General features: G+C 33.9%; 1 protein-coding gene across 1 annotated transcript in view; it reads right to left on the bottom strand.

Annotated features, from left to right (window-relative positions):
• Nucleotides 1-721: 721 nt before the first annotated feature.
• Nucleotides 722-11,574, bottom strand: part of YIPF4 (Yip1 domain family member 4) — a 19,897-nt gene continuing 9,044 nt past the window's right edge. The window contains exons 2-6 of the mRNA XM_019653819.1: nt 10,281-10,434; nt 8,369-8,540; nt 5,735-5,812; nt 4,571-4,684; nt 722-1,820 (exon numbers count right to left, since the gene is read on the bottom strand). Coding sequence (XP_019509364.1) covers nt 1,683-1,820; nt 4,571-4,684; nt 5,735-5,812; nt 8,369-8,540; nt 10,281-10,434 — 656 coding nt within the window. The 3' untranslated portion in view covers nt 722-1,682. The remainder of the gene's footprint in view (nt 1,821-4,570; nt 4,685-5,734; nt 5,813-8,368; nt 8,541-10,280; nt 10,435-11,574) is intronic.

The raw sequence follows: 11,574 nt of genomic DNA, 5'->3' as shown, positions 1-11,574 counted from the left end.
CTCCAGGGTCAACACTATGAACATCAAATATAATAATCCACTGTAACAAAGTATTGACCTCAGGAACTCCTTAAGTGTGCCAAATGTTTATTTTACAGCTGCTGCTTCTATAGCTATAGATTCTTCCTCACTACTTCATATTATTTTAGGTTCTAAAAGTTCCATCCCTCTGGTGCTAATCTATTCTAATCTGTTTTCCTAAACTTGTTTTAAAAAATCAGCATAATCAATTTTCCACATTATTCTGGCTTAACAGTAGCTCCACACTTTTCCTGCAGCTTAAAATAAGATTTCCCTTTCTTTTTTGGCAGTGGAGAGGGTAAAAGGAAGAGAGATGGGCTTGACATCTTGCTAATTTAATTTATAGGCTTGTTTCAGAGCTGCTGGATATTTCCTGATGGATAAGGTTGCTAAAGGAATACACACCAAGAGATGGCCATGTTATCATATTACGGACAGCAGTTAACTCTTCAGCTGAGACCAGAAAGGATAATATAATAATTTGCTACTAGTTATTAGGCATTTGCTGTTTTATGAACGTAAATATTTTATCTACTTTACAAAGTAATATTAATTAAAGGTACATATATAGTCTATGAAATTATCTGCAATAAAAATTTCAATAGCTAAAATTTCTTACTATTTCCCTTAGCAAGTACAGTACATTTGTTAGAGTACTTGATACTCGTTAAAATATCAAGTAATACAGGACAAGATGTTATAAAACAAAACACACAGCTGGGAAGCATTTTATTTTTTTCTATTTCATATAACATTGATCAGGACCAAAGATTTTAAAGGTCTCTTTCCAGCAACTTTTATGACTTAGGAGTACCACTTAAGAAATATTTACTGATGCTATAAATATTACTGCTTTTCTACATATTGACAATTTTAATGAATGCCATATCCATTATATCTTTTGCTCGTTTGGTCAGAAAGATAAACAGAACTTTAAATTAGATGTTTAGATATTAAAAAATGGTTTTTAAAAGCACACCCAAACTAAATCTATATCAACTGTTAAAATTAGTATTAGCTGTTATGAATTCTTAACAAGGACATATTGAAGTATGTGTAAGATTTAAAAAATTATATACAATTAAAAAACAAATTTAAATTTATAAATAAGAAGATTAATGGCCAAATTAAAGAAGGTTTAAGCATCAGATTTAAAATATCTTAATTTTTCGGCTATTCATAAATATATTTTGTGAATAATAAGGATTATTTCATAAATATATATGTATAAATATAAATATATATCTACAGGATCTGTAATGCAGGAGAAAACCCTTTAATAAAGAAACTGCACTTTTAGATTATCAGGATGTTGTCATTTTTACGCTTTAAGTGAAGTATAATTACCATTCCAAGTGTTTTTGGCACAGGTATTTAGGTGAATATTAACACAATCTTAAAAACACAATGCTTTTATATTTTATTTACTGGAATATAAAGAATCAAACAGAATTTAGAATTCTGACCAAAAAAAATCCAGAAAATTGCAATTGCTTAATTAAATACAAAAAATATTGGTTTTAAAAAAACTTTAAACCTGTCATTACATCTGGAACATGTAAAATTTTACCAGCAATGGGTTTTCTTCAATCCCTTCAGCAAGAATTCCCAGCATTCGCACAAATGTAACATTGTCTTTTTCTACTCACATATGACTTAGATCACACCCCCGTATATAAGGACAAAAAATAAATGTATAATAAAAAGATTGGATAAATCAGAAGAGGCTTTTTGGTCTTGAATTCTTCACCCACTAACAATGAAGCAGCACTGTAGGCAGCCCAAAACACACCAAACAGCTTTAAAAAACAAACAAAAAAGAAAAAGGACAGCATATTAGCAAGTTAATTAACATCTGGGTATGAAAGAATAAAAATAATATTTATAATATTGCTTAAAACAACCAATTGTGCACAGTAAAAAAAACTTATTGAGAATGTTTAAAGCTTATGAAGAATGTTACTCCTTGCTCTGCTCCTTGACTTCTGCAAATGAAGTGTTTTGTTATCAAACTTGTCTAATCAAAAGAATCACCTGGGGTGCCTAGTAAAAAGAGAATTCTGGGGTTCGCTCTAGTTCTGATGAATCAGAAATTCTAAGAAAAGGATCTAGTTAATAATCTTTCTAACAAGTGTCCCTGGTGATTTAAGATAAGCCAACTTTTGGAAAAACTATTATTGGGCCAAACTGCTGAAACAAATTTGACTGCTGAAGGAAAACTACTTGATTCTTACATAGTAGAAATGTTTTCCTTTATTTTCTTCTAAGAAGTAGGAAAACAGATTAAGTGAAAATTTTGACAAAATGTTTATTAAGTATCACAGCGCTTTCCCAGGAATAAATAAAAATATAGAGTTAAATAAAAAGAGGAAAACACATAACATTTTGGTCAAGAGTTTAAAAAAATATACTGTGGTTTTCTGATTATATACATACCTCATTTTAAATTATTTCCACTGGAAATTTATGTAAGTACTTACTGATACAGTCATTGAAGCCATTTTACAGAAAATGAAAGGAAGACCTTCAAGGGTAGAAATCAGGGAAACTATGACAGAAACAGACTTGGCACAGAGCAGGTTTTCTCAACTTGCACTATTCACATTTGGGGTTGGATAATTGTTGTGGGAAGCTGTCCTAGGCATTGTAGGATGCTTAGCAGTCCTCCTGGCCTCTACTGACTAATACTAGTAACATTCCACTCTCATCTCCAATTTGTGACACCCAGAAAAGTATCCAGATGTTGCCAAATGCCTTTGGGGGGTTGCAAAACTGCCCTCAGTTGAGAGTCACTAATACAAAGTAAAAAGTAAATATTGGCAAACTGGTTGAAAATGTATTTGAGATGGTCCAACCTTCTACCATGCTTTTTAAACTAAAAAAACCCCTACAAAATATTTTAAGCTTACAGAAAAGTATAGGGATATATATGCAATAAAATTATGACCAAATTGCATTTGTATGTCATGGTTCAATTTTTTTGTTGTAAATAAATGGTTAAACATCAGTAAGAATGATAGATTTAATGTTTAAGAAATTAATGATTGTAGATTAAACTGTATTCTAGTGCTAGAGTTAAATGATGAGTTACGCAATACAGTTTCAACTAACCTTGGACTGAAACAAGAAACATGTATAATAGCTCACTACACACAGAAGATTAAGCGATTAGGAAAAAATTTTGGCAAAAAACATCTGAAGCTTAAAAACAATTTCATCCTGAATTTTTAATGATATAAATAAGACTTTTCCATTTTATTATAACACATTCATATGTTGCATATGAATGCTGAAGACCAATTTCCAGTTGAACTCGATGACTAAAGATGATTGCATGACAGTTTTAGCAATTTTGGGTGTAGTCCCAGCAGTATTCAAACAGGCTTTAACCCAAGTTAAAAAAAAAACAACAAAAAATACACAAGCAGGATGTGATCCTGAATGATTCAGTAAAGTGGAATGTTCACTAAGGCTAGGTAATTAAATGCCAGCATGGGGCTAGCTCCTGCACTGCAAGACTTTTAAACTAAGTGCTAATAATGGTGATAAAAAAATTTTTTAGGATTAGAATGTGGAGGAAAGAAAACAGTTGTTGTTGAGATTCCCATTTTGAAGAGGAGGGCAAGAAATCTCCCCAAGGCAGACAGCAAGTTAATGGCAGAACCAGGATTTGAATTCAGAACTGACTGGTTCCAAAATGCACATTCTTCTCAATACGAAAGGCTCATATGTCAGGATTAGCTTGTAGTTACCCAATTCTAAATGGAATCATTTCTTTTATACTGGAGTAATAATGAACTTTAAAAAAAACCAAATGTCATAAAAATTAAACAGCTCTACTTAAAAACAAATACTTTAGTGTGGAAGCTACATAGTGGTAGTTCTGAAAGTAGTGGTCTTAAAAAGTTCTGTTTTCCATAATAAAAAAAAAATACATTCAGTGTGTAACATACATACACATGCTAAAGCAGTCATTTATTTCCCAAAGTTGTTCAAAATTAGTAAATGCAAAATTTAAGTTATATCACTACTGATTATTAATACTTAATATTATCAGTAATTGTTTAAAATGGGGACAAATGTTAATGTAAATTTAAATTTAATACAGGATAAAGAAGTCCTTACCGCTGCAATATAAAAAAGCCAACTTATCAAACATGTCTATCATATTTGAGGTAATTATTCAAATAGGAGTAACAGTTATTAAATAAATGTCCAGTGGACTTTTAAATATTTCCCATAAAATCTAAGTCAGATAAACTTGTATTATAAGCACAGAGAAGAAAAATTCAACATTCAGAAAAATATCTGGAGGCCTGATTTGCTCTTTGTTTTTATTCACCCCTAGACATACATTCATGATTTCTGATGATTAAAAGGGGAAAATAAAAAAAATACAATTGATAAAATCAGTGAGTAAGGTCCTTGCTCCAAAATTCTACCAATTGTTTGATAAATAGTTATAGACTACAATATTCTTAACCAGAGGACTGTTATACTTTTGTTATTGGAAAACAGTTAACTACTTTTTATAACATACACTACTTACTTTTATAAGTGTAGATACCACTTCAAATGATCCAACCACCAAAAGTATAGGGGCTATTACAATGAGAGGAAGTAATGAATATCCTATAACTCCAAGAACTTGGCCATATGCAACCTGTGAATTTTAAAATTTTAAAATAAATATCATAGAAATCAAGATACTCATTTTGATCACTATTTAATATCATAAATTATTTGTAGTTACATAAATGTGACAATAGAGAAATCATAATGTATTATACCCCTTATATTTCAAATTGTCATATACCTATACTATGTTTCTTCTATCCATACTGCCATGATAAAGTTTAATTTATAAATTAGGTAAAAGATTAACAACAGTAACTATTATAATAATAAAACAGAAAAATTATAATAATATACTATAATGAAAGTTATGTGAATGTGGTCTCTCTCTCTGATAACTAATCTGATAACCTAGAGTGCTACTAAGTGACAGGTAGGTGAATACAGCATGGATACTAAACAAAGGGATGAATCACATCCTGCACAGGATGGCACAATATTTCATCATACTGTTTAGAATGGCAAACAATTTGAAACTTATGCCTTGTTTATTTCTGGAATTTTCCATTTAATATTTTTGGATGGTGGTTAATCATAGGTATCTGAAACTGCAGAAAGTGAAACCCCAGATAAGGGGGATCTACTTGCAAAATGTAAAACAATGCCCTTCTTCTTAGTAATTTTTTTGTTTTGAAAAGTTATTTTTCTTTAAAATGTATTATTTATGTTAAAATGTATTTGGCTTTTTAGTTTTAAATGAATATATATTTAAAATTTTTACTTTAATTTCTAACATGGTAAATATTGGTAATTATAACCCACATAAAGAAATCCTTTTGGGGACTCTCAAAAAGTTTGAGAATTGCTGTAACAGAGAATAAATTGCATGCTTCCCTAAAAAGCTGTAAACTACTTATGAATGGGATGGGATCTTTTCTTCTTTCTGCTTCATTTCTTAGAACATTCACTGACTATGCACAGTACTAATATGTTGATCATCTTAGAGAAAGTAGTGTAACATAAGAGCAATTCTAGGACAAGAACCATTATGACGAATATAGCTATTGATGGTATCTACAGTATCAAATACAAAGCTTACCATAAAAAACAAAGGCTATTTTCAAAATTAACCACTTACTTCTCCACCAAGAACTCTGGCCAGTAAGAAAATCGTTAGTGAACCAAATATCCAAATGGTTATAATCCAGGAGACCACCTTAAGGGGAAAAAAATTCATGCAATTAATATCTTTTTACCAAATAAGCTGATAATTTCCCAGGAACCCATTCTCTGCCATATAAGATACTTTAGTATAACCAATTTCAGGTCATAAAGAGTTTGTTTGCGTTCCCAGGTATCTTTCCAAAACTTAATAAGAACACAATGTGTAATGCAATTTTATATCCAAATTGAACATTTAGCAATGATCAATTGCCTAAGGAAACCTCAGTATTTTGAGATCTATGATTATGTAAAAAGAGAACAAAGGTGGTGAACACATAATGTAATATACAGATGATGTATGACAGAATTGTACACCTGAAATTTATGTAATTTTGCTAACAATTATCACCCCAAAAACTTTAATTAAAAAAAAAAGAACAAAGTGTTTATGTTTACTCTCAATCCCTTGGTTTACAGCATCCTGCAAGGAAAATTTATCCCTGAAACAAGCTACCAGTCTTCTCAGGATGTCTTTAAAATTTATACTGATTATACATTTAACCAAGTAATAGAATATGGGAGACATTTCAGATAATTTTAACTTCTGAGACTTAGTATAATGATGATACATGCATATATTTCCAAGTTCTGTCTGCTTGGAGCATCCAGAAATGATGATACCCCAGCAGCTACATAAACATACATACTGTCTAGATTCTGGTTTCTAAATATCGTTCTGCAATAAAAGGAATTCGGATTCCTTAGGGAAATGGTTGATCCAGGGCTGAGGCAGTTTAAAATAAAACGTACGCCCAGAACACTTTTTGGCATCAGAGGGAAAGGAAGTGCTAAAAAAAGGATGGGAATATGTTGAAAGGATACAGAAGCTAACCTGAATGAGCGCCCATGGCTAAAGCTGCAACAATCTGAGCAATAAAATAAATGATGATAGTATTGGATTATAATCCAGAAAATAAAATAAATATCCATGAGTCCATACTGACATAAATAAATGAATAAGTAATGGCAAGGAAGGGACAGATGTGCCATCGAGAATACCAATTAATACATGTAGAAGAAATGAGGAAAATAGAAAATCACCATTCAGTAAACAATAGAGTAATTATTGTTGCATGTAAAATCCATCAATAGAAGCTAAAATTGGTGGGCTAATGTTTAATGAGAAACAGGATGTTTGCAGAGTCACAAAGTATCTCTGTAAGATATGTATTACTCGAAAAGGTAAAAACAGCAACTTCACAGTGGGGGAGTTGGGCAGACACTACCCCATCACCTAACCAAGTAATTAACATTAACAGTACCGGTAATAAGACATCAATATCATGTAATCCCTGATTGTATGTAGAGAAGGGCACATCACTTCTGTGGTATTAACAAAAATACCACAGAAATATTCTTGACCCCAATCCGGTCCTAAGAAAACATCAAGCAAAGCCAAACTGAGCAACACTCTATGGAGATAGTAATCTTCTGTTTTTAGCCTTAGAACCCTTTATTCAAATGGAAGATTATACAAAATAAATAAAATTAGAGATATTCTAGAAGAAGGATTGGTAGGAGACCAGAGACCCCATTCAACTTCTTCAGTGGTTCTTACACTTTCAACAGAATACCTGATACAAACTACTGAGCTAAAATAAATAGAACAGGATCTTGCTATGGGAAGATTATTCTGGATTATCTGGGTGAGCACTACACGTAATCAAACTGTCCTTGAAAAACGGAGGTAGAGAGAGACTTGACTACAGTAGAGAAGGAGGCAATATGACCTTCATGAAAACAGAGATTGCAGTGATGCAGCCAGAAGCCAAGGAACGCTGGCAATCTCTAGACATGGAAAGAAGGCAAGCAACAGGTTCTTCCCTAGAGCCTCCAGAGGAACCAGTCCTGCTGACATTTTCATCTTAGCCCTTTCACACTGATTCTGGATTTCTGACTTCCAGAAATGCAAGAATCCATTTGCATTGTTTTAAGCCACTAAACTTGTGTATATTTGTTATAGCAGTAACAGGAAATTATTCAATTCCAAATTACTCTGTGGTAGAGTTATTCTTTACTCCCCTAAAGCCTTAAACTAAGGATGAGCGAGTCGTGTGTATGTTGTGTTTTGATGATAAAAACACTGAGAGTAGGACAAAGTATTATATGAAAACTAATATTAATGGAATCCTTGTCATTTATTAAAATGTTTATTTTAAAAAACAGAACTAAAAAGGAATAAAAGGTAAGAACATAGCTATGAGTTTTATGTTTCAAACTCTTTATTCCTTGGGGAAATCAGAAAGGGCATGGGCAGCCCTTTTGGTCACTTGTGGTCCACTGGGAGAAGTTCCATCCATTTACCCTAGTTGCTATACAAATATTAATACTTTCTATGTGAATGATGATATGGAAAATTTTGGAGCGCATTAATCTAAGGCATTCCCCACATATTTAATTAATAGTTCCAGGGATGAACAAGTGAGAAATAATGGGTAAGGGTAAAGCATTTCTCAAATACAATGCAGTGTTATAGTTAATATTTGGCTATCTTTAATTTCAAAACTCTTAAAATATTTAGAATTTGTGTAAAGTAAAATATACTTACCCTGAACTGTCCATATAATGATATCATGGAAAAGAAAAGAACAACAGCCAGAGGACCCCAAAAGTCAGGATTGTCTCTCACCACTTGTCTATTAAAACCAAGTGATGGCATTGGCATCAAAACACATCGGATTTTGTAGTAAATGTCCTTTAGATCGATATCCAATTCCTCCCTATAATTGTAAAATAAAAATTCTTAAAAGGAACACACTTCTGAATATTGAGACAGCTGCAGTAGAATTTAAGTTTAAATATAATGGTATAACTTCCATAAGTCAACAAAACATTTGCATTTAAAGTACTGTATTTCACTGATTCCAAGGTATACATTTTCAACATTTCAATCTCTAAAGTTGGGCTGCATCTCACAATTGCTGGTGTCTTACAATTGTTGTCAGCCTGAAGTGAAGCCAAGTGCTTCCAAGATCTGCCTTTCCTTTTTCCAGTCTCCTGGGGGCACTACCAATTTGGGACAACTTTAAATAAAATTCTCTGCTTGACTTTTTTGGACCATACCGATAATTCAGACTACAATCCTGTATGAGCACTGGTGTGGGGTTTACATTCTCAGGGGAAATTTTTCTTCCAACACCTCACCTAGTGCCAAATTGAGACAAGTAAACTTCACTGGTGTCTCTTTTTTTTTTAAAGATTTTTATTGGGGAATTAAGGGATGGGAACAGTGCTGGGGAATTGGGGGAAGGGGAACAGACAAGTTGCTGTCATTTTTTGTTCTTCAGTCTAGTTGTGGAGGACATTGCTTCATTGGCTCAAGTTGGCACCATCATTGTGCTCTTCCCGGGTGAGGCAAATCAGTCGCCGGCTTCTGGATGGCTGCTCAATGCAGTTGCTGGCCGCTCACGCTGGCTGCTGGCTACACACGGTAGCCCATGGCAACCCACTGCAGCAGGGGCTGCAGTCTACGCCTCCCCAGGGACTCATGGCAGCCCAGCTCCAAGTTGAGCTGTTGTTCAGCATCTTAGCTGTAGAGGGCAGTGTCACTGGCCCTCATATTTGGGATCCGAACCAGGGCCCTCTGGTGTCCCAACTCAGCTCTTAATCAATGTGCCACTCAGCCGACCCTCTGGTGTCTCTTTTGTATGGTAATTTATCACTTATCACACTAAGTTATCACACTAAGAAGATAGCCCTTTGATGTCCTAGCTTTATGCAGTCTTAAGTATTTTTTCTTTCTTATTGATAAATGTAAAATAAATGCATCTTATAATCCATGTTTTAGATTTGATGAAATATGGTATATTAACACAGAAGTAGGATGTTTTAGCACTTCATCTACCAATAATTACTACAGAGAACAACTTGGTAATATCTTGATTTTACAAAGCTCTACGCTCCTCTTTCCAAAATTGTTAAATTCTTTACTTTTTTTCCAAGTGATACATCGTCACTTTAAAAAAAATGAAAGTCTCCCTACAGTCCTCTCAGTGGTAGCTCTAGAATTTCTATATGAGAGAGACTGTGGAGTGGTAATGTTTTTGGAAGTCTTGATTTGTCTTGTTTTTGTTTTTTAGCTGAGCCATACTGCCACCAGTCTTGATTTGTCTTACACTGAATTTCCACAGCAAATACCCAAGCATTCTGCTTTTTTGGATTGCATGTTTACTTGAGGTAAACCCTAACAGTTTGAACAGTTTGGGGGGTGGGGGATGTAGTATGTGTGTCTGTATGTGCGTGTGCACGTTATGATTCTTTTAATTTTTGCCATTTAATAGGTTAAAATAGTCTCTCATTATTTCAGCTTTTTAAATTACTAGTAAAATTGAAAACAGCTAAAATTTTGACCAAAAAGGTTAAGATTTTCCATACTTATCTTTAAATAACAATGAAAAATTGTAATGATCCCACAGACTAGCTTGAAAAACCAGAAACTATACATTACTATTTTTACATACAAGAGGGGCTTGTTATCGTCAGGATCATCGTCTTCGACTTCCAACAACCAGCCATATCCTCTCTGTCTCAGAAATGTAGTCGCTGTAGATTCTTTGATAAAATCTCCACCAAGGTTTAATTTGACATCTGGGGCTCCTATTGAACCACTGAGCTCTGAGGAAAAAAGAGGACAAAACTATAATCCAAGGTAAAATGTGTGAACCAATATGAGCGTACATTCAACTAAAACAATTATCATTTGAAGATCCTCTATTGCATACAGTCTTCATATTTTAAAATTAGAGACCTATAAATATTATCTTTTATTTTAAAACAAGAAAAGGAAAGATGAGAGAGGTGAAGACATATGAAAACTTTCGCAATTAATTAGCTGGAGTGGTACCAGAATCTAGACTGATAACAATAACTTTAAATCTTAAATAGTATATACAAAATAGAAGATATATACAAAATAGAATACACGATAACATTTTGGATTCCCTTCATTATTATGTACATTGTGTGCTTCAGAACAATGTGATCATATAGATTCTTTTTAAAAGCATTACACAGGTATACATAAAAACCACTAGACATAACTTATTCCCTAAAGGAAACTATACATTACTTTCTAATGTATTTATTCACATATTTTTTTTTAATTAAAGATTTTATTGGGGAATTGGGGGAAGGGGAACAGACAAGTTGCTGTCCTTTTGTTCTTCAGTCTAGTTGTGGAGGACTCTGCTTCACTGGCCCATGTTGGTATTATCATTGCGCTCTTCCTGGGTGAGGCAGATCGGTTGCCAGCCATTGGATGGCCGCTCATGGCGGCTCACGACAGCTCACTCCGGCTGCCAGCCGCTCACGTGGGCTGCGGGCCACTCACAGTAGCTTACAGCAGTCCACTGCAGCCTACGCTGTCACCGGCGACTCATGGCAGCCCAGCTCCAGGTCGAGCTGTTGTTCATCATCTTAGCTGTAGAGGGCACGGCGTCACTGGCTCATGTGGGATCCAAACCAGTGGTCCTGCTGCTCAGAGCTTGCACTCCCAAGCCAACTCTTAACCAGCGAGCCATTTGGCCGGCCTACATACTCTTTCATTTAACTCACGAAATATCTATGCTAAGTCCTTCATATATGAATGCTTAGCTATAGGTAAATGTGACTAGTAAAAGTTCCCTGTTATTTCAGCTAACTCTTTCTTTTTTTTTTTTAAGATTTTTATTGGGTAATTGGGGGGATGGGAACAGTGCTGGGGAATTAGGGGAAGGGGAACAGACAAGTTGCTGTCATTTTGTTCTTCAGTCTAGT

This window comes from Hipposideros armiger, unplaced genomic scaffold (assembly GCF_001890085.2).
Source record: "Hipposideros armiger isolate ML-2016 unplaced genomic scaffold, ASM189008v1 scaffold_207, whole genome shotgun sequence".
NCBI classification, from domain to species: domain Eukaryota; kingdom Metazoa; phylum Chordata; class Mammalia; order Chiroptera; family Hipposideridae; genus Hipposideros; species Hipposideros armiger.
The sequence above is the reverse complement of the archived record's forward strand: the minus strand, read 5'-3'. Positions and strand labels throughout refer to the sequence as shown.